Source organism: Cetorhinus maximus, chromosome 9, assembly GCF_964194155.1.
Source record: "Cetorhinus maximus chromosome 9, sCetMax3.hap1.1, whole genome shotgun sequence".
NCBI lineage: Eukaryota > Metazoa > Chordata > Chondrichthyes > Lamniformes > Cetorhinidae > Cetorhinus > Cetorhinus maximus.
In genome coordinates this window covers 12,794,210-12,819,823 of record NC_135887.1, presented here as the reverse complement: position 1 = coordinate 12,819,823, position 25,614 = coordinate 12,794,210, and the positions used below count along the sequence as shown (strand labels likewise).

Below are 25,614 nucleotides of genomic sequence, written 5' to 3'. Positions count from 1 at the left end.
TTTGATTCCTGCCACACTTGTTCCCCTTGACTCCACAGGAATGTTTGATTATCATTTACCTGCAGCCACATTGAAGAATCTGGAGCAGAGCAGATACCTTCACCGCTTCATTTCTCGGTGGGGGTTCTCAAATGGGCTTTAGTCTCCTAATTTGCGCATTTAAGGGACCTGATTTCTGTTTGGGCCCTTTACAAAGGGCCCCAAGTCTCCCCCAGTGGTGGGCCCAATGCCTGCGCAGATGGGGAAATTGTGCCATTGATAAATGAGTAAGTTTACATTCCCCGTTTTACACTTGCAAGCGGGCACAACATGCTCATTTCTGACCCAAAGAATCTGTGTCACAATTATCCTCCGGCAGCGGTGTTACTGCAGTTTGCCGAGGGTATACTCTAATCTGAATGCTCATTGTCAAGGCACCTGCGGCCTCCAGGCCCAAGCTGGGATTTGCTTCTAGGTTTATTTCCTTTCACAAAATGTCCTATCTTTGTGGCTTTCTGCCCCCCCACCCCCACCCCCACTCCCATGAGCCACTCGCGGACGGAAAGGCAGGCAGCGGGACCCATACATTAGGAATGCCGTGGCCATTGGCAGCCTGCCCACTGCCCACCTGCCCGCCCCCCCAACCCACTGCAATTTTACAAGCAGCAGGGGAAGCTTGGGTGGGCCGCCCACCCACTATGACCCAATTGAGGCCCTAAGTGGGCAATTACAGCTCAGTTAAGAGTCTCATCCCGCCGCCACTCTGATTTAACGGGCGGAGGGAGACATGCGCTCAGTGTGCCGCCCAGCAAGTTTAACCCTGCCGGCTGTTGGTCAGTTAAAGTTGGGGGTGTATCTTGCCCGGCCCCAGTGCCCACCAGAGGCTCCTCCCCCCAATTTTGCCTACCCACGTCCACCCTCCCACCCCCTGCCCAACATGCCCCCCTCCACCCCACCCCTTCTCCAGGGCCTGTCAGCCTGGCTCCACCTGCCTGGATCCATCACTGAATGCCACCTCTCCTTGGCTTACCTGCAGTACCCGCGATGGCCACCGCTCCTGCCGGCCTCCGATTGGCCGGCAGCTCTACCAGGCAGCACTCCCTCCTGGCAATGGGTGGAAGTCCCACCTCGTAATAATTAAAGGGCCGCAGCCCGCAAAATTCGGGCGGGGTGAGCCGGCTAAGCGGAGGCGGGCTCGCCCCCGACATTTGCGCTGGGGTGAGGGGAGCCTGCCCTCAGCGTGTAACCCAGCCCACGAAGTGAATCCTACCTCTGGCGAAACAAACAACAGCTGTTTGGCGTCTGACCAGCGCCCAGGTAGAAATGGCTGCCACGATAAGCCAGCCGATTTAGACCAGTCTCAGGCTGTCAGTAAGTGTTCGTTTCCACAGTAACGCACAGTTAGCTGTCTCCGTTTGATTTAAGATAAGGCCATAAGAGTAGATTTTCTTTTGTTATTTGCTAAGATTAACCTGACAGCTGTGATAGAGAATTGATTTCAGGCCCTGTATCCGAATCCTGCTGGAGCATCTGCAGCTGTGACAACATTAGCACTGGGGCTGGTTGGACACATGGATTCTTTGCTGTTTCCCCTCATGGAAGAAAGTTTATCAAGTAGGAGGACAGTGCTCTGTATCTACGACAGATCATAATGGGAACGCACACTCCCGGGAGTGTCGCTGCTATAGCAATACCAAATCCCAGGGATTACCAGGCCTGAATTTTATGGGGCGTCGGGCTTATGCAATTGCCGGGCCCAAGGTTCTTGATTGGTAAGGGGATCAAAGGTTACGGGGAGAAGGCGGGAGAATGGGGTTGAGAAATTTATCAGCCATGATTGAATGGCGGAGCGGACTCGATGGGCCGAATGGCCTAATTTCTGCTCCTATGTCTTATGGAAGCGGATGCGAAATGCGCTTCCACCCGTGATTGGCCCCCCCCCCCCACGAACACAATTTCATGCTGACTGGCCAACTAATGGCCAGCCAGTGTGAAACACGTGCTGAGAAAGCCTCAACGCTGCCAGGCGAGGTGGGGGTCTGGGGGGGTTGGGAAGAGGCTAGACGCCGACAAAAGTGAGGGTGCGGGCGGGAACTTCTAGCGAGCTCCCGGAAGGCAGACAGCTGCTGCGGAGCTGCAGATCTGGACAGATTAAATAGCAAAACAGAAAATGCACCAAACTGTATCTATGCAGCACATTCAATCACCTGACATCAAAAACCTCAGTCACCAGGTATCTTTTTGTATTACACTTTGAATATTTTTAATATTTTTAATTAAAGCAGAGGTGGATAGATTCTTGATAAGCAAGGGGATGGTAGGTTATCAGCGATAGGTGGGATGCAGATTTCAGGTTACTATCAGGTGAGCCATGATCTTATTAAATGGCGGTGCAGGCTCGAGGGGCTGAATGGCCACTCCTCCTGCTCCTTGTCCGTATGCTCGTATTTCGCCTCGGACATTTCCATCCTGCCCCGGATTGAGGTTTCAGTGAAAATGTAATGGCCGCCTGACCGATTGGCCCGTCCACCAATCGGAAGAGCGGACGGGCCGGGTGAAATCGATTTCAATTGCTTCCTTAACGGGCTTAATTGCCCGCTTCACTGTCAACAGGGGGCGCTTCTGACTGCCGTGCACGCCCGCCGAGCAGAACATCACAGGAGTGCACGATGGCGTCGGGACGCACGCCCGACGTATTCTCGGGCGATTTCACACGCTATCGGGTCGGGCGCGCACCCACACAACCATCTTAGAATTCTGGCCCAGGTGAGTGGGTCGGGACACTACAAAGGGGAGATGAAGGGGGCTGCCTCTTGTAAACCCGCAGCGATCACTTCTTTCCTTAAGGCATTGACATGATGCCGGGTACAGTTCCCTGGCACCCTCCGATGCCTCACGCGAGCAACCATTGCCTATGCTGTTTGATTGTGGGAGTTGTGGAATCTAATCCTGCCCCACCACCCCCTACCCCACCACGGCTCAGCGTCCTTGCGCATGCACTTGGCAGCAGGGGTAGCAATAAGGAGGAGGAAAGCAGGCTGGGTTTTCTTCTCTCCCGTCACAACTACCAGCCAGACCCCACCACCACCACCCACCAAGGGGGGAATCGCTAAAATCCTAGATTAGTTTTCATTGCCTAAGAGGGTCAGAAAGGGATTTCCCAGATTTTTCCCCTTCCCAAGTTGGCCTTAGTTTTTATCTGTTTTATCGTTTCTCTCCAGAGCCCATAGAGTTTTCAGATGAAGCGGGCAGTGTATGTACCACAATGTACAAGGCCTCGCAGTTGTGTTGGATAGGCTGGGTGGACCAGAGAGTCTTTTCCTTTGTGTCATTACTCAGATATTCATACTGGTGATCAACAGGCAATAACTCAGTTTAGGCTGTGTCTAGGACCTCCCTGCTGTGTGAAAAAGGGAAAAGAAGGTTTGCATTTCTATAGCACCACTCCCAACACCAGAAGTGCTTTAAAGCCAATGAAGTACTTTAGAAGTACAGTGCCTGCTGTAATGTAGGAAACGCAGCAGTCAATCTGCGCACAGCAAGCTCCCGCAAACAGTATTGTGATAAATAAAAAGATAATCGTGTTTTATTTTTTGGGATGTTGGTTGAGGGGATAGATATAAGCCAGGACATCTATAAGGCTAAATATATGACCCGGTTGAATACCAGGCAATTACCAGGGATATCAGGGGCTTGGCAGTGTTCCTCCTGTAGTTATATGGGTAAAGTAAGTTTTTGTTTAAACTCTTCCTGCACTGGTGAACCCTTGCCAAGGGCAAGTGACACAATGTTTGCTAAAAAATCACCCTCCTCCATGACTGAAGGTGCCAGTGAACTGAGTATGGTAAAGTAGATATATGGAAAAAAGTTGCCATCTCTCATTATCCCCGATGGGGAGCTTTGTCTATCAGGTGGCTGGACAACCCCCGGTACTTTAGAGTCTCTTTGGATAAATTGGAACAGTCAATAAATATTTATGATGTATACAAGTCACAGAATTTCTGAGATTTGATTGTAAATTACACCTCAATAAAGTTGTTGTGATAAGGTCACAGTCATCAATCCTTAGTCATATTAGGATATGAATGCCATCAGCCTGCGGAGGTGGTCCCACACTTCAGCTCTAGTGTCCCAAAGCTTAGTATCCCAGTCATAGGTACTAGTGCACAGATTGTCCTATGTAATTATTTAAATTTATTAAAATATTTAAATTATCTCTTGATTAACTTACAGTAACACGAATGCTTCAGTGGGAATGTTAGCATATATCCGTGACAGGGCACAGACAAGGATAAATTCAAAACTGATTAAACTGGCCAATCGCAGTTAACATTCTATGTTAATGAGGAGGTCCAATCCACTGAAGTGATTTGAAGTTGGAAATCCAATCTTGCTTAGCTCATGCAGTTTAAACATCTGAAGCCTGTGTGAGTCGTGGGTTTGAGGTTGGTATCACTTGATCAAACTGCTTCTCCCCAGCAAAGGACAATATGGGTCAATAGGTACCATGCTGGCATCAAGTTGTGCACTGTGTGAATGATAGAGACACTAGTGAAGATAGCAGTTTTGTAATCCATATAGGTCTTAATTATTTATTTAGTGAACAACAATTGTCAACAGGTGCACATGGTGAGGTGTTATTTTGACGATTCTAAAAGCTGTGAGATATGTGGAGCGAAATCTTCACTTTCAAGTTGTTTTTACCCTCTCCATCTGACCTCCCCCACCAGCTCCATCCCACTTTCCTCCCCACCTGCTCTATCACACCTCCCCTCACCAGCTCCATCACACCTCCCCCACCAGCTCCATCCCACTTTCCTCCCCACCAGCTCCATCACACCTCCCCCACCAGCTCCATCACACCTCCCCCACCAGCTCCATCCCACCTTCCTCCCCACCAGCTCCATCTCACCTCCCCCACCAGCTCCAATCCCACTTTCCTCCCCACCAGCTCCATCACACCTCCCCCACCAGCTCCATCCCACCTTCCTCCCCACCAGCTCAATCGCACCTCCCCCACCAGCTCCATCCCACCTTCCTCCCCACCAGCTCCATCCCACCTTCCTCCCCACCAGCTCCATCCCACCTTCCTCCCCACCAGCTCCATCCCACCTTCCTCCCCACCAGCTCCATCCCACCTTCCTCCCCACCAGCTCCATCCCACCTTCCTCCCCACCAGCTCCATCCCACCTTCCTCCCCACCAGCTCCAATCCCACCTCCCCCCACCAGCTCCATCCCACCTCCCCCAACGGCTCCAATCCCACCTACCTCCCACTAGCTCCATCACACCTCCCCCCACCAGCTCCAATCCCACCTTCCTCCCCACCAGCTCCAATCCCACCTTCCTCCCCACCAGCTCCAATCCCACCTCCCCCCACCAGCTCCATCCCACCTCCCCCCACCAGCTCTATCCCACCTTCCCCAACGGCTCTATACCACTTCCTCCCAGCAACTCTAACCCTCTCTCAGTTGCTTGTACAGAACTTGGCTGAGTTTGTTTGTGCCTCCCAATATTTCAAAATGAAAACCTGGAACAGGAGCAGCTTTTGTCAGGGAAAGTGATGAACTCTCAGTCATTCTGATTGAAAGGACTGTCCTCTGTTTCTGTACTGAGCTGCCATGAGTTGCCAATCAAATGCTCTTTCCATTGTTCTTCCTGAGAAAGCTCCCAGTTTCAGAGTGAGGTACCTCACACATGCGGCCAGTTTCAATCATTTAAACAATGAGTAACTTGACTCCTTGCCCATGTACTAACCTGCTAACCTCAGTTTAACGACATTCTTCTTTAACTGCCAGCCTTACCAAACATACAAACTGTAAGCAGATTACAATCATATTAAGACATTATTGCAATTCGCAAAGTATGCCAATGTCAGGGGAAACAACAAATTTATACTGTATGAGAAGAGAGTGCCGATTGGTTGGCAAGTGCACTCTTTCAGTTTCAGCGCCTGTTTCAGCTAAACAAAATAAGTGACAGCCATTCGCTGGTTCATCCCCTAGGGCAATGTCTTAACTAATCAGAGTCATGCTGCCCTGGTTTAAATTTCAAACAATGCTTGACAGTTAACTGTCAGTCACCATCAACTGGTGCATTTTCCATGGCAAAGCCTCTACGAATCAGAGTTCATTTGCCAACCAATCAGCACTCTCTGCTCATAGAGTGTAAATTTGTTGTCTCCCCGACATTGGCATTTCCCTGTGAATTGTCTTGATGAGTGCAAGATGAAAAGTTTTGACAAAAAATTTTTTTTTTTTCACAGTACTCAAGTTCTGTACTACCAAATGGCTATAAGGCATTATTCACAATTGCGTGAACATGAAATGCTCTTTAATTTGCTGTTTCTTTCAAAATCTAACATAAGAAATTGCAAATAGATGAGTTAACAGGAAGAAATGAATTTTATGTTTTCTGAAGTTGAAGAAAATGTATTTGTTTTCTATCATGGGATGTGGGTGTTGCTGGCAAGACCACCAATTGTTGCCCATCCCTAATTGCCCTTGATCTGAGTGGCTTGCTAGGCCATTTCAGAGGGCAGTTAATAGTCAACCACATGGCTGTGGGTCTGGAGTCACATATAGGCCAGACCAGGTAAGGATAGTAAGATTTCCTTCCCTAAAGGGAATTAGTGAACCAGGTGGGTTTATACAACAATCGATGATAGTTTAATGATCACCATTATTGAGACTAGCTTTCAATCCCAGATTTTAGTAATTGAATTTAAATTCCACTAGCTGCATGGTGGATTTGAACCCTTGCCCCCAGAGCAATAGCCTGGTTCTCTGGTTTAATGATCCAGTGGAATTAGCACTATGCCGTCATCTCCTCAGTTATGCCACAAGACTCAGTTGATGGCTCCGAGCAGAAAGGTTGTAGGTTCAGGTCCTGTACCAGGAATAACACACCCTTACACACCCAGTCTTCATCGTTTATTTACAGATGCCAGAGTCAGTGCCCCTTTAGACATGTCCCTCCTTCACTGTCACACGCTCACTGACAACCTCCATTTCTCAATCAAAGAGGGTCTCTGCCAAAATAAAACTTCCATTGGATCCCAGTGTTTATTCCATGTGGAATGTGTCCTAAAATACTTTCAGCAGTTGGACATTTCTGAAGATTATTGTTGTCCCCTGGACTCAATTCATGAGGTCCAGTACTTAAAGCCTTCTGCAGAATCTGCCAACCTTAATCTCATCATCTCAACTGATAAATATCATTCCCACAACATGAAACTGGACTGACATTTTGACTACAGAGAACTGTTTCAAAGCATTCAGGCACTCCAAAATCTAGCTTCTCCACATCAGGACCTCTGCACTGCATGCAGGCTGTTTAAAAAGAAAACTAGCAAATGGTTCCAACCATCTGAGGCAATCCCAAAACCATTCACAACTCATAAAAGCTCTGATTGCAGACCAAGGGATCACTGTTCTAATTTTTACAGTTTTAGGAACATGGGAAACAGGAGCAGGAGTAGGCCATTCAGCCCCTCAAGTCTGCTCTGCCATTTAACTAGATCATAGCTGATCTTCTATCTCAACATCATCTGCCCGCACTATCCCCATACCCCATGATGTCATTGGTATCTAGAAACCTCCGCTGTGAACATATTCAATGACTGAGCCTCCACAGCCTTCTCAGGTAGAGAATTCCAAAGGTTCACCACCCTCTGACTGAAGAAGTTCCTCCTCATCTCAGTCCTAAGTGGCCTACCTCTTATTTTGAGAATGTGTCCCCTGGTCCTAGACACCCCCAGTCGGGGTAAACTTCCTTCCTGCATCTACCCTGTCGAGCCCTGTAAGAATTTTGTACACTTCAATTAGATCACCTCGCATTCTTCTAAACTCCAGAGAATGCAGACCCAGTCTCCTCCGTCTCTCCTCATCGGACAATCCCGCCATCCCCAGGATTTTATCAATAAGTGAACTCAAAGTGTAATAAAATCAGAAAATAAAACACTTTATAGAAGAGAGAGACATACATAAAACTAGGTTGAAAGCTGTCAAATTCAAAAATATGAAATTCATTTTGCTATATTAATAAAGGGTGTATGTTTTAATAATTCCTTTATTCTCTTCTAATTTTCAGTCCTTGCTGCTCCTTTTTACTTTAATGTGCTCTATGCTCCTTTCTATTAACTCCAAGGGCAGGATTTTCTAGTTGTCGGGCAGGCACGGCGGGCGTGTCCGCCACCCGCAAATGGCCCCCCCCCCGACCGCAATTTCATGCCGGCTGTCCAGTTAACGGCCAGCCAGTGTGAAAGGCGTGCTGCTGGGGTGGGGGGCATGAGGAGTGCGAGCGCAAACGTCTGCGCCTGTGCAGGGGAGCGCACACTGAAAGCTCCCTCTGGGCACAGAGCTGCCTCAGGGAGCTGAAGAATTGTGGAAACAAAACTAAAGAATTTAAAAATGAGAGGGACAGGTTCCCCCACATGTGATTCAGTCAAATGAACAGGGACATATTAAAAGTGATATGTAAAAATTTTTAATTTTAAAAAAAATTACTGCTGGAAACCTCATCCCGCCCGTGGCCAAACGCTGCCTGGCTGATTCGCCCGCCTGCCAACCAGGAGGTTGGATGGGCAGTGAAAAATAGCATTCAATTATTTGATTAAGAGCTTTACTAGGCCTCTTAACTGTCAGCGGGCGTGCTGCCGACTCTCGCGTACGCCCGTCGACCGAAATATCGAGCATTATTTTACTCCCAGTTGGGTGGGGACCATGCCCGCCTGCGGGATGTATCCCTGCCCCAAGATTTTCAACGCTTTTTCCATCCCAGCACCTTAGCATTTGTATTGTTTATATTGTCCCTCAATTGCACCAACTACACATCGTAAAGTACTTGATTGGTTGGGTGTAAAGAGCTTTGGGGACCTCCTGAAGATGTGAAGGCGCCATATAAATGTATAAATACAGATTCTTTTTTCATCATATACTGCTGTCTGCGTACCTTTCGTCAGCAAGAAGAGCTTTCCCTTTGCATTGGCGCAATATGATTCTGGTGTCAGAACGATAATCTGATTCCCCCGCTCCCCCACACCTCATGTAATCAAGTTGGTTTTCCTCAGAAATGAAATACACTCCAGTCTTTCAATCTAGTGGACATCATGGACCATTGATCCACGCGTCTGTGGGCAAGGCAAGGCTGAGATGTCTTCAGCCAGCTTTTCTCCAGCTGAACAAAGCAACGGAGCTGAATCTTGACAACACTTTGCACACAAACTCATACCAGTGCTTATCGGCATTAACCACTAGTCCTTTCTGAGAGGGGAAGGACATCATGCAGAGTCACTGGGTTTCATTATCGCTTCTGGCGTGGGTCGGCCAAGCAGAATAATTATGCAGACTGCAGTATCCAATTCATTTTGACAATCAGGCTTCGTTTTGAATCCAGGAGCTGAGCGGCCAGCACTCGTCACGCTGCTGAAGTGCAACTTGGGGATAGTGGCAGAGTGGGGGCTGAAAGTGTTCCTGTAGTAGCACCAAACAGGGAAGGGAGGAAATATGTGGCAGGGGGTGGTTAACAGGAGAGTTACCGGGGTGGGGCAGGCATGGGGTCAACATAATAGCAGCAAATTGAAGCAGCAGGGAATTGCAGTGAGCGCACCAGCCAACGAGAAGTTGAATTTAAGGGAACATTTAAGGCTCATAAGATCAAGGTCCAAAAATAATGAGATACTGCAGATGCTGGAAATCTGAAATAAAAACAGAAGTTGCCAGAAAAACCCAGCAGATCTGGCAGCACCTGTGGAGAGAGAAACGGAGTTAACGTTGCGAGTCCGTATGACCCTTCAGACTCTCAAAAATAATGAGTAAATGCAACCTGCTTCCTGCTTAAGAGTTTTACTAGGCCTCTTAACTGTCAGCGGGCGTGCTGTCGACACTCGCAGTTAATGATCCCTTTAAGTACCAGTGCAAATAGCTGCCACCCAATCTGTTTGCGGGCAGCTTTGTGAGAGACAGCAATGGCAACACGGGTTGATGCAAAAATGGCATCCACAGATCACTTATTTAAATATATTAATCCTGCTCCCGCTTGTTTCCCACTGGGAGTGCCGGCTGTCTAACTTAAGGCCTTCTCCTGCAGAAACTCAGCAGTTTTGCTTCTTGTTGATAAACCAGGCCCAACTAAATCTGAAAGTATTGCAAGCGGCAGGAATACACCGGGATTACCTAGGCAGTACAACTCTGAACCACTGAAAATTAAATCTGATGATTTGAGGTTAGGCAGAATTGAGGTTAGACAGGACAGAATTTTCCTGATGGTGTGCCCCACACATAAAATGACATGCGATGACGTCGGGCAAGTGCGTGTGATCTTCAGGACGTCGCACGGGCGCAACAGGCAGGCGGGTAGGAGGCATCTGTATAACACCTCAACCACGGGCGGGATAAGAGGGGTGAGTGGGGTCGCCAATGTGATCTTTCAGGTGTTTAAGTGTGAAAGTAACTTTTACTTGCCTGGGTGAGCAGGAAGACTTCAAAACTCATCCCAGCTGCTAGGACAGGAGTAAAAGCCTCGGTCAGGACTCTACACTAAAGATAATTCCTGGGGCCTGCAGCTTTCAGGAAGCCTTCCCTTATCCTGGAGGCACCTCCTCTGAGGAGGAAGGGAGGGCCGGAAGAGGGAGGAGGCAGGAGTCCATATTCAGCCTCCAGGGGAGCCACCTTTGGGAGGAGAGGCGCAGGCACAAGGGGCACAGGGCCAACAGTAAGTGCAAGGTGGAAGGAGCCGCAGAAGATGCCACTATCCTGCTGCCAGGGTTTACAGGCGGCGAAGCAGCTACCTCAATATGTCTGAGGTCCAGTGCCAAAGGAGGCTCCATCTCTCAAGGGAGACAGTCACCTCCTTCTGTCAGATGATAGGCCCTGAGATCTCCACAAAATGTGTGGGTGGCCACCCCATGCCTGTGGCTCTAAAGGTCACAGCTGCCCTCAACTTTTATATCTCTGGCTCTTTCCAGGGGTTGGTGGGTGATCTCTGCGGAGTCTCCCAATCAGCTGTCCACATTTGTATCAAGCAGGTGATAGACGCCCTATTCAGGTGTGCATTGCCTTTCATCCACTACCTCTGGGACGAGGCCAGTCAGACAGAGTGAGCCAGAGGCTCCGCGGCCATTGCTGGCTTCCCCTGTGTCCAGGGTGCTATAGACTGTACACATGTGGCCATCAAGGCGCCAGCGGGTGAGCCCGGTGCCTTCGTCAACAGGAAGGGCTTCCACTCCATGAACGTGCAGATAGTGTGTGATCACAGGATGCAGATTCTACAAGTCTGTGCAAGGTACCCAGGCAGCTCCCACGACGCCTACATCCTCAGACACTCCCAGTTGCCAGGGCTCTTCAGTGCTCCAGCCCGGCTGGATGGATGGCTGTTGGGTGACAAGGGCTATCCCCTCAGAAGGTGGCTAATGACACCACTCCGCCATCCAAGAACAGAGGCCGAGCAGCGGTACAATAGGAGCCACGGCTGCACAAGGGCTGTGGTGGAGAAAACCGTCAGTCTATTCAAGATGCGCTTCCGATGCCTGGACCATTCAGGGGGAGCACTCCAGTACCCCCCAGATTGTGTGTTGCTGATAGTGGTTGCATGCTGCGCTCTCCATAATCTGGCGCTGGAAAGGGGCGACGCAGTGGACAAGGAAGACATAGACGCAGTTGCTCCAGATGCACATGATGAGTCCAGTAGTGAGTCCGAGGATGAGCACGCACAGGAGAACGCTGAGGGAGTAGACGCTGACCTGGGAATACTCTATGGAGGCAGGGTCACCCAGGAGGTTTTAATTTAAAGAACCTTCAGCTAGCACACCACAGATGGACCTTCAACACATGCCAGTGCTGCAGGCTCCACACTCAACACCTGTGTGCTAAATCAGCCTGGATTCTAATTTTAACTAAGGCCCTTGTCAATAAAGCTCAATGTCAAACAACTCACTCATAACATCATGGCTTCCCGTCCACTTACAGAAGTAAGGAATCACCCTGAGGCATGGCATCATGTCAAAATTTATTGAGTGAACAAATGTAACTTCATAAAGCAAAACAAAAACAGTGTTGGACATCACACCAAGTCTTCCACAAAGTACTATGGGCCAACATAAAAGCACCAGTGAGAAACCCGTGGTCTGCCTAAGGTGCCTTAAATTTACGCTTACGGGTGCTACGTCTAGGTGCTGTCCCCTCGCTGGCACTGGTATCTGAGACGCCTGCTCACTCTGCTGTCCTGTTGGCCTCGATGACCTCGGTGGACGTCCTCCGGCCCGTGGAGCCTGTGCTGGCCCCGCCTGGGAGGGAGCGGCCAGTTCCACAGCTGGCATCTCCCCAGTCGCCGCAGCCTCATTGGATCCCACGGTCACTGGCAGAGGGGCGGAGGAGCTGCTGCCCTCATCCGGAGCGTCCTGAGAGCAGCCCGCAGAGGCTGCGCTGACGTGAGGTCGCTTCGGACCTCCCTGCTCACTGTAGATGGATGGACACCGAGCTGGGATACTTGGTGCCCAAACCATCTCCCACACTGGGCACTGACCAGCTGAGGTCAATGCTGCTGTGAGGGTTTGCAGGTTCAAGCGCAACCCCAGGAGGCCCTGATTGTTCTCCTGGAGGAGCCTCTCCATGGAGGAAGCATGGCGCTCAGCCATAAGGCTCATTGCATCGATGATGCTCTGCGTGGACTCCTCCAGCATGGGCACCATGCCACGCATAGCCTCATGTATCTGCACCAGATCCTCTCACATACCCAGCTGCACATCCAGCGTTCGCTGCCTCACGGGCGTCTCCAGAGGCACATTATCAGCCACCGGCCGAGCATGTACCTGGTCCCCAGCGTCTTCCGACTGGCGACACCCTGGGCACTCTCTGTCTCTGCCCGCACCTCAAGCAAGTGTGAAGTGCCCTCACCGCCGTGCCCCGGGTCACTAGCCGAATATCTAATTCCCACCGAGGTGCTAGTATCTGCGCTGGTGCCTGCCTGGCTGAGATGGTGTGACGCTGGTGAGTGGATTTGCTCTGGGGCTTCAGGGGTGAGAGGTGGGCCCTCTGCCTTCTCCTCCCGGCCCTGCTCCGGTGATGCTGAAAGGAAGAAAAAGGACATTTGATTAGTTACTGCGCAGACAATGTCAGTTTGCATGCTGCTCCCCCAGATCATTATGCGCTCATCCTTCCATAATCAATGGTCAACCCATGTTGCTAACTTCAATCACTGAGCATTCAGCAGTGCCATGGCTTCTGGGACACACATGCTGACCTGAGTGCTCGCCAAACATACCTCCCCGTGGCACCCCAGCCTCACCACCACCGGTAGACCTGGGGGCATGGCTCCTCTCCAGATCCGTGGCCTGCTGCCCGTAAGCTGTTAGGATGGCCAACTGGGCCTGGCCTCTGCCAGTCCGCATTCCTTCAGAGGCATTGTGCGCAGGCTTCTCCTGAACAGAAGAGAGGAGCATGGATTAGTCCAGCCTGCCCCTGAATTCCCATCGCATCCCTGCCACCCCATCCTGGGTGGGACATTGCAGGACTCCAGTTCTTCATCACCCCACAGCTGCCACACACTCACCCAAACAATGCAGGGCTGACCCCCACCACCCCCATTGCCCAAATGCTGCCTCCTTCACATGTGGCACTACATGGTGTTACTTTGCTAAGCAAGGAGGGACAAGCACATGGAGCACAAAGACCAGCAGATGGATTGGTGCCCCACCAACTGGAAGCTCCCCTCCCAGCATTTCAGCACCCTGACTTTGACACACTTCGAAGTTCCAGCCCTCCTAACCTCCGGCCTGGCCTGACCCGATGGCCTACCCTCCGGACTTGCGTCAGGCACATTGCCCTCTGATGTGCTCTTCTCCCAGCCGTTGTGAGCAGCCTTTCCCAGGCTGTCTGGCCTTCATTCAAACAGGCCACCGGGTCGCCATTGGACCCGGCAGCCTGAGCTCGCCCGCTGCTGCCCGCCCACACCCGTTATGCACGGGAGTCGGGAACTACACTGGGCGGGCCTTAATTGGCCCATCCACGTAAAATGGCAGCGCGGACCCAATCGCGGGCGGCAATCCAGTCCACGCCCGCTCAAATTCTCCCCATAGTTTCTTTAGCTCATGAAAATGTGATGATTTGAGTTTACTCGCTGTCCATTCTGAAACGCAAGTCAATGTCCACCTCCCATTGTTCACTCCTTCAGCGTAACCACAGCCACCACATTGACCAATGCGAATCAAGCCACGATCCGTTTTGTCAATAGCCCAATCCCAAACATCTTCATTGAGCTAAGCAAAACAAGGCCCACTTCTTCGCTGGTCAAAACCCAACCCCACTTCTTCACTCACCTCTACATACCAGCTCAATTGGACCTGCTGGCTTTGAAATGGCAATTTTTGAGCAGGACACAGATGATAATGTGAAATTATTATTGTTTTACTTGTCTCTGATGTTCAGGCACCAAAACAAAACAGAGAGTGCACTCACCAACAAAGAGCTGAAAGTGTTTCTCTCTCCACAGATGCTGTCTGAGAATTTCCAGCATATCCTGTTTTTGTACAAAGAGCCTGTGACCTGAACTTTTTGCTATCTCTGTACTTTTGGACCAGATGTGATGGGCTGATAAGTGAGGGACTTGTTTGCACGATCAATATAAGCACACTAATTGATACCATTATAGCTTCTTGGCCAGGAGAAGGATAAATAAAATCATACTGACAAGAAATATTTCAATGGAAGAATGTTTTAGTTTCCCAGAATGTAATTCAATACAAAGCATTAGTTACCAACTCTCCAAGTGGATGGTTTATGTCTCATTTTTCAACAAATGGATTGCTTACTTCCGTACCCAGAAATATTTCATTTTCTCTAATAGTTTCATGATGCATTTGGGAGACTGGATAATGATGATGACACCATAAGTACTCCCTTTAGCAATAACACTGCATTTGGGAGCTGTGAGAGTAAAATATTACATTCAGAGCACATTATATATGCCAAGATGTGCCCACAGGCCCAATTTACTCACTGTCAGGGGTCTGAAGAGGATGTGATTCTCTTAAGACCGATGATTGAAAACCTGACAAATGGACCCTGGTTTGTGTTGCATTAGAGGCCACAGTTTACATCCATTAGCCTTTGACTAGAGGATCATTGTGCTGCCCATATGCCTGGAGAGTGCCAGCCTTCGTGATAACACTCTCACCTCGAGCCAGAAGGTTTTGGATTCAAGCCCCAATCCAGGCTTCGATCACATAAGGCAGTGCAGTACTGAGGGGGTACTGCATTGTAGGAGGTACCACCTTTTGAATGAGGTGTGAAACTGAGTCCAAGTCTTCCTGTTCAGGTGAGAGCTTGTGCCAGTATTTGAAGCTGAGCAGGTGGGGGGGGGGGGGGTTGTCCTGGTGTCCTGGCCAACCATCCCCCAATGCCTCACCTGTGTAGCTATTCTCCTTGTAACAACATGGGCTAGGCAGGGACTTTCTGCCTCTGCTGTTGCCATTCATGGTTTTCTGCCCATTAAAGAGGGATATGGGCAAAGAAGAACCAGTTGGCAGATCGAAAGTATTGGCCCTAGCACCAGCTATTCAACTGTGGAGTACATCACAACCCAGAACATCATTGATCCTGTCCTTAGCAAATATCTGTGCATGCGATTCCTAGCAGAACTCAGCAGAAACAGGAGATTCGGGATGACACTCCATTCAAGGCCAAGAGCGATGAGTTCAAATCCACAGACCAGGAGTTGGAGCTGGGGCCTTTCAGTCTGTATAGCATCCCTCCACAATGCAGTGCTTTGAATTTTTAGTAAAGACTCAGTAAGGAAGAGTGATTTAAGGACTTAAGTTTCTCCCTCTGTAACATTTAGTGTTATGTAACAATTTAGTATTATATTGCTGCCTTTAAAAGTACCTGAATCAAACTAGCTCATGAAAGGCAACCTTCAGAGCAGACATAAAAAAAAAAGAGAGAACTGCACATCTGAAATAGAAACAGAAAAACAGAGCAGGGTAATTGATGTCTGAAGAGGGAAGATAGGTTGAAAGCTTGAGTGTTAACCTTTCATCTAAAGCATTATCATGTGGCCTCCCTTTCCAATTGCTGAATGACCTGTATTGTATATTTAGAACATTTTGTGTTATTTTGCTATTAGGGCAGTTTTGCCAAAAACTCTAAACTTAACAAGTTCCCTGTCGATCACCCATCCTAATCTCCCCTTTCTAGCTTTATATGCATTTTCCATATGTCTATTTCTGATGCCTTGAAGTTCATTTTTTTTTTACATTGAAGTTACTGGGAGGGGGGTGGACATCTCCTGGCCGCTGGAAGTGGGTTTGGAGGCAAGGGAGGCCGGGAAAATCGACAACGATGACATCTGGCTGTCATCCCCATCTCCTTCCATCTTTCCCAGGGCGGGTTCGGAGTCTCATCGACAAGCAGCAGGAAGGCAATTGAGGGAAATTTTGCACCTGCCAACAGTGGTGGGACACACAGCGTCTGGGTAGCTCAGACAGCTGAACAGGAAGACTTGGACTCAGTTTCACACCTCATTCAAAAGGCGGTTCCTCCTACAATGCAGTACCCCCTCAGTACTGCACTGAAGTAGCAGGTAGGATCAAGGCCTGGGCTGGGGCTTGAATCCAAAACCTTCTGACTCAAGGTGAGAGTGTTATCACGAAGGCTGGCACTCTGCAGGCATATGAATGTCTGTGGCCTCTAATGCAATACAAACTATTGAGGCCTTCAACTCACATCCACTCCAAATACTTTAAAAGGGGAGAGAAGCAAGCCTGAAGTCAACAATAGGCAGGCGAAGGTCTTTGAGGCTCATATTAATGATAGTGGACTTGGTAAGGAAATTGCTGGAGGCTTCCACAACTCTACAAGGTCTTCGCCATCTCCCTTCCATTTTCTCAACAAGTCGGTCCTCCAAGTCTCTGCGCAGCTGCTGTGAATTCCTTTAAATTCCTGCGCGCTCAACCACTAACCCCGCCCCCTCAATCCGCCCCGCCCCCACCCCATCATCCCGTCCTGCCTCCATCCCATCATCTCGCCCCGCCCCCACCCATCACCCACCCCGCCCCACCCATTGCCCCGCCCCCTCATCCCGCCCCACCCTGCCCCCACCCATTACCCACCCCGCCCCACCCATCGCCCCGCCCCACCCTGCCCCCACTCATCGCCCTGCCCCCTCATCCCACCCCACCCTGCCCCCACCCATCACCCCACCCCCTCATCCCATCCCGCCCCCCCTCACCCATCCCTGCCCCCACCCATCACCCCGCCCCGCCCCCACCTCATCACCCCAGCCCGCCCCACCACATCATCCCACCCCGTCCCCATCTCATCATCTCACCCCATCATCCCGCCCGCCTCCACCCATCACCCCGCCCCGCCCCCACCCATCACCCCGCCCCGCCCCCACCCATCACCCTTCCCCGCCCCCACCCACCCTGCCCCGCCCCCACCCATCACCCTGCCCCGCCCCCACCCATCACCCTGCCCCGCCCCCACCCATCACCCTGCCCCGCCCCCACCCATCACCCCGCCCCGCCCCCACCCCATCATCCTGCCCTGCCCCGCCCCCACCCCATTATCCCACCCCTCCCCATCATCCCGCCCCAGCCCCACCCATCACCCCGCCCCGGCCCCACCCATCACCCCACTCCGGCCCCATCCATCACCCCGCCCCGCCCCACATTATCATCCCACCCCGCCCCCACCCCATCATCCGGCCCCGCCCCCATCCCATCATCCCACCCTGCCCCCGCCCCATCATCCGGCCCCGCCCCCACCCTATCATCCCACCCCGCCCCCACCTCATCATCCCATCCTGCCCCCACCCATCACCCTTCCCCTCCTCCTCCCCCCCAACATCCCACCCCGCCCCCACCCCATCATCCCACCTCGCCCCCTCCCCCAACCCACCCCTCATTGGCTGGTGATCCCGGAAGCGGGTTCTGAATTGGACACCTTCTGGAAAGTTCAGCTCGAAGGCCCGTTAGTCACGTGCCCAGACTGCAGCCCAGGAAATTGCCCCTCCTTTGGCGCCGGACCCTGTAGCGGCAATGCCCCACCCATTGGACCCAAAAAGCACCCAGTGAATCGATTCATTTCTTGTTTTAACCACTTTAAAAATAATAAGTCCTGAGCAGGGAGCTGAAATTTAACCGCTTCAAACAACTAGGGCATTTCACCCACCTCAGTGATTTCATTAACGCATATCAGATCAGAGTAGCTCGGAGCCCCAGGGTGAATCTTTTATCGAGGGGCCGCAGGCTGCAGGTTGTTTACCATTGAACCCTGACCTGACGTCTTGGGCTATTTACTGTCGTCTTGTTAGACTGGCAATATGGCACGGGTTGTGGGAAATATCTCCACTCTCCAATAATGAGCATGGCCAGAGGGGTTTCTGATGGATTCTGTAAGTAAATGGATGATTTTTTTTTTTGCTTAAGGAGTCTGGGAAGAGGCTAAAAACCCATCTTTACTCCTCGCTCGTTTGTCTCATTAATTCTTTTAGTTCTTTTTTTTTTCATTTCCAGTACATTTGCTGACTCCCTGGGGAGACAGTGGAAGCAGTTAGTGTTGATTCATTCAAATGGAAATTAGATAAACTTCTTTCAGAAAATAACATTTTGGGATAGAATACATGAGTCATCTGTGATCTGACGTACGATAAGTTATGATTCCCAAAGCTCCTCACCACTGGGAATTTTCTTTGCATCATGTCCGGGTCTGGTGTAGACTAATTGATAGAGATTGAATGCCATGATTAGCCAAAAATTCCATTATTGTTGTATTATGCATCTATCAGGATGGTAGGAGGAAAACCAGATGGACCTTCATCTTTTTTTTGGCTAGCAGTCCCTATATTCCTATGGTGACTGTTGAGTCCATGACCACAGTAGCAATCGGAGTGAATGGAAAAAGCTAGACTGGTGGATGTGAATCAACGACTGTATGCTCATTCAAGAAAGAGGAACTAAGATGTGTTGAATGGCCTTTTTCATCCTTGCCTATTGCATGATCTCAGGCCGCATATTAACCATTTCCATTTCATACCAGTGCTGCCCTTCTTTAGAGTTTGTGACCAATCTGACTCGAGAGTGAAGCAAACAACTTGAATTTATATAGTGCCTCTCATGACATCAGTGCATCATGAAGTACTTTTTAAGTATAGCTCCCACAAACAGCAATGGGGTAATGACCGGATCATTTGTCTCGGTGATGGCGATTGAGGGACAAAGAATGACTCGGACAGTGGAAAGAACTTTTCTTTAGAATAGTGCTGTGGGATCTTTTATACAAACAAAAGAATTAGGAGCAGGAGTAGGCCACTCGGCCCCTCGAGCCTGCTCCACCATTCAATAAGGTCATGGCTGATCTGATTGTAACCTCAACCCCACATTCCTGCCTACCCCTGATAATCTTTCACCCCCTTGTTAATCAAGAATCTATCTAGCTCTGCCTTAAAAATATTCAAAGACTCTACTTCCACCGCCTTTTGAGGAAGAGAGTTCCAAAGACTCACGACCCTCTGAAAGAAAAAATTTCTCCTCATCTGTCTTAAATGAGCGACCCCTTATTTATAAACAGTGACCCCTAGTTCTAGATTCTCCCACAAAAGGAAACATCCTTTCCACATCCACTCTGTCAAGACCCCCCTAGGATCCTAAAGGTTTCAATCAATTGGCCTCTTACTCTTCCAAACTTCAGCGGATACAAGCCTAACCTGTCTAACCTTTCCTCATAAGACAACCCGCCCTTTCCTGGTATTAGTCAAGTAAACCTTCTTTGAACTGCTAACACAATTAAATCCTTCCTTAAATAAGGAGACCAGGATTTACACAATACTCCAAATGTGGTCTCAACAGTGTCCAGTGCGATTGAAGCATAACCTCCCTACTTTTGTAATCAATTCCCCTCACAATAAATGAAAACATTTTATTAGTTTTCCTAATTACTTACTGTACCTGCATAGCCTTTTGTGATTCATGCACTCGGAGACTCAGGTCCCTCTGAATCTCAGAGCTCTGCAATCTGTCACCATTTAGATAACATGCTTCTTTTTTATTCTTCCTGCCAAAATGATCAATTTCACATTTTCCCACATTGTACTCCATTTGCCAGATCTTTGTCCACTCACTTAACCTATCTACGTCCCTCTGTAGCCTCCTTATGTCCTCTTCAATTTACTTTCCTGCCTATCTTTGTATCATCAGCAAATTTAGCAACCATTCCATCATCCAAGTCATGTATATAAATGTAAAAAGTTAAGGCCCTAGCACTGATCCCTGTGGAATATACCACAACCAGAAAAAGACCCATTTATGCCAACCCTTTGCTTCCTGTTAGCTAGCCAATCTTCTACCCATGCCAATATGTTACCCCCCTACACTATGAGCTTTTGTTTTCCGCAATAATCTTTGATGTGGCACTTTATCAAATGCCTTCTGGAAATCTAAGTACAGTACATCCACCGGTTCCCCTTTATCCACAGTGTGACTCCGTCAAAGACCTCCAATGAATTGGTTAAACATGATTTCCCTTTCACAAAAATGTGCTGACTCTGCCTGATTGCCTTGAAGTTTTCTAAATGCCTGGCTAATAACATCTTTAATAATAACTTAGAACTTTTCCCAATGACAGATGTTAAGCTAACTGGCCTGTAGTTTCCTGCTTTCTGTCTCCCTCCTTTTTGAGTAAAGGAGTTACATTTGCTATTTCCCAATCTAATGGGACCTCCCCCGAATCTAGGGAACTTTATGTTCACCTGTCAGGTGAGATGGGGGCCTTGGTTTAGCATCTCACCTCATCTGAAAGACAGCACTAGCCATGTAAAGCTGGCTGTTGGTTCGCTGTGGGCCTTTTCATATCACTGGCAAAGATTAATTCTACCCGCCTGTGCTGGGAGCCGTGATGAGGATGCACAATGTGTGCTTTACGGCAGTGCTTTGGACGCTCAGCATCGCAGTAACTTGACGGTCAAAACAACACTTGCAAAAAAAGTTTGCAGGTCAGATGAGGTGGAGGAGACTTCAGGTGGAGCACAAGCACCAGCACCACCTAGATGGGGCGAGTGGCCTGTTTCTGTGCTGTGCTCTCGATGTAACCCTCACTGTCCAGTTTTCCCAGTTACATACAGCTCTTCCACTGGGGGGGTGGGGAGGAGACAGTGTCCTGTATCAGCTGGAGGGTCATTACATAAACAAAGGTTCGGGAGTGCCACAGCAAGAGGAAATGTCTTGCCAGAGGCTTGGTGCTACCTGTTGGCAACAGAAAATGGTGTTTGGTGCCACCACGTAGTGGACTCTATAACTTTCTCATTATAAATGGCAGTCCACAACTTGCAGCTTTTACATTGGCCAGTACGGACCTCCCCTTCAGCACTGGGGCAGAGAGGGAACCCACAACTAAACATGGGAGCGCCCTTTAAACTAGCCCTGCTCCATTTTGCTAAGCGCGGAACTGGATCTACATTAACATGTCCTTTTCCTGACGTGCCTTAAACTGCGCAGGGCAGGTCCTATCCGGCAGCCTGCAAATTAGGAGTTTGCCATGGCTGCACCGGCCAGGATAGTTCTTTCTAAACTCTGCTGTTAATGGAATGGAGCATGAGTGTGGTTAGCAAGCAGACAAATAATCCAGTAGATAATCAATAGCCAACCTTAAATTGGCCCTAATGAGATTGCCTTAGAAACAGACCCTCTGTTCCTCTGTCTCTTCGCAACGGCAGCTGGGCAAATTGCTTGGAATGAGAACATATGAGCTGTGTGATTTCCAGGTGTGAAACAAATAGCAAGTAACCAGCTATTTTATGTGCTTGTTAATGGGTCATTCTTTCATGAATGATTAGCTTTGTTGCTAGGAGCGTTGAATTGTTTTTGCCAACAGCAAGCCGCTTTTTACACAAAGTTTGGCAAACGTCTTAATGCAGTCTATAAACGGTATTTGTCATATTGTTGTACACCACAAATATGTAGCAGCTAGTTGGCAGCTTTCACACCTCTGAGACTGCGGGTTGTTGGTTCAAGTCCCACTCAAGAACAAGATTCAGGCTGACACTCCAGTGCACTACTGAGGGAGCGCCGCACCGTCAGAGGTGCTGTTTTTTGATGTTAAACTGAGGCCGCGTCTAGCTGCCCTCTTGATTGGACGTAGATTTTGAAGAAGAGGAGGGGAGCGCTGGTGTCCTGGTCAATATTTATCCCTCAGACAGCTGACTGAAAGGACAGATTATTATCACATTACTAATTGTGGGAGCTGGCTGTGTGCAAATTGATTGCTATGTTTCAAGACAAAGTACAGTGAACTTTGTGTTATCCAGCACTGTACCAACCAGAATGCTCTATTAACCCGAATTTCTGACAGCCCGTTTTTTTTTGAAAGCCGGTCTGAAGGTCGGAAACGAAGAGTCAAATGCCGGATTTCCAAAACCCCAATGTTGTGGTTGGTCTTCAGTTGTGTTGATTTTACTGTGATGCCCTGATGCTTCTCTTTTCCCTCAAGCCCTCAGAGACAGAGCAGCGCCTTTTCATTGTGTCCGAATGGAACTCCCCATTAACCGGCATTTTTGATTAACCGGCACTACCCATTCCCAGAGCACGCCAGACATCAAATGTTTTACTGTACTTTATTGGCTGCAAGTCCTGAAGTCTTGAAGGGAGCTATCTAAATGCAAGTATCACTTTCACAGGAGACCAAGGCTCCTGTACTCCTGGAGCTGAAGGTGAAGGTGACGGGAGAGATGGAGTGGGGAGGGGGGAACCATTTGTTCAGGGATTGGTGACATGGACATGCTGGGATGGATGAACATCCTACAGTTTAGGTCAGTTGCCTTTGGGGGATACAGTCTGTGCAAGGAAAGAGCTGGATGGGCCAAATGGCCTTTTCATGTTTTGTGTTTCCACCTGCCCTCAACAGTTTCCCTTTTCTTTGACAGGAAACAAGAGATGGCTAACGGGGCTGACATGAGCACGATGGAACCACACTTATCACCGCCTCACACAGCTCCCCCATCCACAAGGGTATGTAGCTCATCCAAGTTCTCATCAGAATAAATTGTGTGCCAACTTATATTTTCATTCTATTTGTGCAGGGTTAAATCAGAGACAGTAAAAACTCACTTAAATGTATACAGTTTAGATTAATTATAGTAAATTCACAACGCAGAAACACACCATTCAGGCCAACTCGTCTGTGTGGTGTTTATGCTCCACATGAATCTTCTCCAACTCTCCTACGTTTCACATATCTAAATATACTTCTATTCCTTTCTCACTCATATACCTAACTACCATTAATACATTGATACTATTCACATCAATGACTCCCTGTGGTAGAAAGTTTCACATTCTAGCCACTCTCTGCATAAAGAGTTTTTTGTGAGTTCCGTATTGGATTTACTTATGTTTATGGCCTGTGGATTTCTTCTCTACATCGCCCCTATCAAACCCCGTCATAGGAAAAACAAAAATAAAAATACCTGGAAAAACTCAGCAGGTCTGACAGCATCTGCGGAGAGGAGCACAGTTAACGTTTCGAGTCCGGATGACTCTTCAACAGAACTAAGGAAATATAGAAGAGAGGTGAAATATAAGCTGGTTTAAGTGGGGGGGTGGGTGGGACAAGTAGAGCTGGATAGAGGGAACAAGGCAAGAGAGAGAGGTGGAAATCCTGTCGGAGAGAAGAGCAATACTTCTTCAAGGTAGGCGTTCCGTCATAAGAACGTGGCCAGGACTTTATGGCCCCGCTGCAGCTCGTCTCCCCCTGGTGGATGCGGCAAGCCGCTTAATGACCCTCCTCCAAAAGGAAAACTACTCTGATCTGGGGTCTCTGCTGGACTATGTTGTTTTCTTTCAATGTAATTCACTTGAAAAGGTGAAACCAGCGCACAAGATTGAGATCTTTTAAGCAGCAATTGCATTTCGAGCAAATAGTACTCAAAGTGGAAACTCTACTCCCTGAGCTTCTAAGCGTACTAACTAATGGATTTCTCATCATGTTGCTCCACATGTCATTGGAAGCATATCTCTTTTCAGCCCACTGTTTGGATAACCCTCTGTTTGGAAATGATCAAAATTCCTTCACTGTGGCTGGGTCAAAATCCTGGAACACTCCCTCCCTAACAAGACTGAGGATACTGATTCCTTTGGGCAGAATTTTACAGTTCCCTGTGGGCGGGTTTGGAGGCAAGGTGTGGGGGTGGGGGGGGGGGTCATGTAAAACTCTATGAGTGTCGGGGTTTAACGGGCGGCAAGTGAAACCTCCCCTAAAGTGGCCATTGAGGGTGACTGAACGCCCAGCCACAATTTCTCAGCTGGTGGAAGGAGGTGACCAACAGGCAGGGAAGCATGACTGCTAGGCCTTGGGCGAAGAAATGGGGGACGCCTCGTTCACAGACCCTCTTTTCCCATTGGAGGAAAGGTCCAAGTTCTCCCCAAGGCCTAACCCCTCCCCCACCTCACAGATGTGCCCTTCTCCCCTGGTCTGTGCTTCCCGGCCCCAAATGCCTTTGCCCCACCCCCCCGCCCCCCATGGCCTTCAATCTGTTGACAGCCCCCCCTCCACTACATACCTGCTGTAGTAATGATGGTTTTATTTAGTGTGTAATGTACCTTTAAGAATAATACTTGTTAAAGAAGATTACATGATCTGTAGTAACCAATAGGAGATTAGTGCAGGCTACCTCAGGAGTCTGTGTAGATGTAGAGTTGGAGTTGAAAGCACACGTGTAATTGCTGCTGAGTATATTGTAAATAAACTCAATGTTTCTGTCCAAGAAGTGTCTGTGGATCAACTCTATTAATAGTAGCAACTTGGCCACCCTTACAACAAACTGGTGATGAGGGTGGGATAGGACTGAACAGAAGAAATCAAGTTGAAAAGAAATCCCACACTGTACCTCGCCCGGTGATTGTAAGTTGCAAGCTCCATTAGAATTGAAGAAGTCATCCCCTCTCAAAATGCCACACTTTGGGAGAATTGATCCTCTTGAATCAGCCACAGATGATCGGTCTCAATACTTAGAACGCCTCACATTCTTTTTTCAAGCGAGCGAGATTACGGGAGAAGAGAAGAGGCGAGCAATTCTCTTAAGTACTTGTGGGAGCAAAACCTACGGTTTGATTCGAAGTTTGATGGCACCAGTGCCCCAGATTCAAAAAGTTTCGATGCATTGGTGGACCTCCTGAGGGGTCTTTTCCAACCAAAGCCCTCAGTCACGATGCAGAGGCTCAGGCTTAATTCGCGAAATAGTGCCCCAGGTGAGTTAATTGCATGCTACGTGGCAAATTTGAAGCAGCTAACAGAACATTGCGAGTTCGGTACAACTCTAAATGACATGCTCAGAGATTGTTTAGTGTGTGGTGTGAATGAGGACACTATTCAGAAAAGGTTATTGTCCAAAGTGAATTTGGATTTCAAGAAGGCGCTAGAGATAGCACTGGCCATGGAGAGCGCAGTAAGAGATTCAAAAGCAATATAGGATGTGCAAAATGACGCTGTCCTCCACATTGGGTGGGAAACCCCAGCCGAAAAGGGCCTGAAAATGCAAGACTCTACTGAGAAGTGGGACATAGCCCCTGCTAGCCGAAGAATAAAGAAAAGTAACTTAGCAGCAAAATTGGAGAATAATTTCAATAGAGGTGCAAACAAGCAGTCTTTTA

At 49.0% G+C, this 25,614-nt stretch overlaps 1 protein-coding gene across 5 annotated transcripts in view; it reads left to right on the top strand.

Annotated features, from left to right (window-relative positions):
* LOC144684375 (rap1 GTPase-activating protein 2-like) overlaps positions 1 to 25,614 on the top strand; it is a 321,257-nt gene that overhangs the window by 200,231 nt on the left and 95,412 nt on the right. For all 5 annotated transcript variants that reach the window (XM_078548076.1, XM_078548078.1, XM_078548077.1 and 2 more), the window contains exon 3: positions 22,890 to 22,974. In XM_078548076.1, the coding sequence (XP_078404202.1) occupies positions 22,890 to 22,974 (85 nt within the window). The remainder of the gene's footprint in view (positions 1 to 22,889; positions 22,975 to 25,614) is intronic.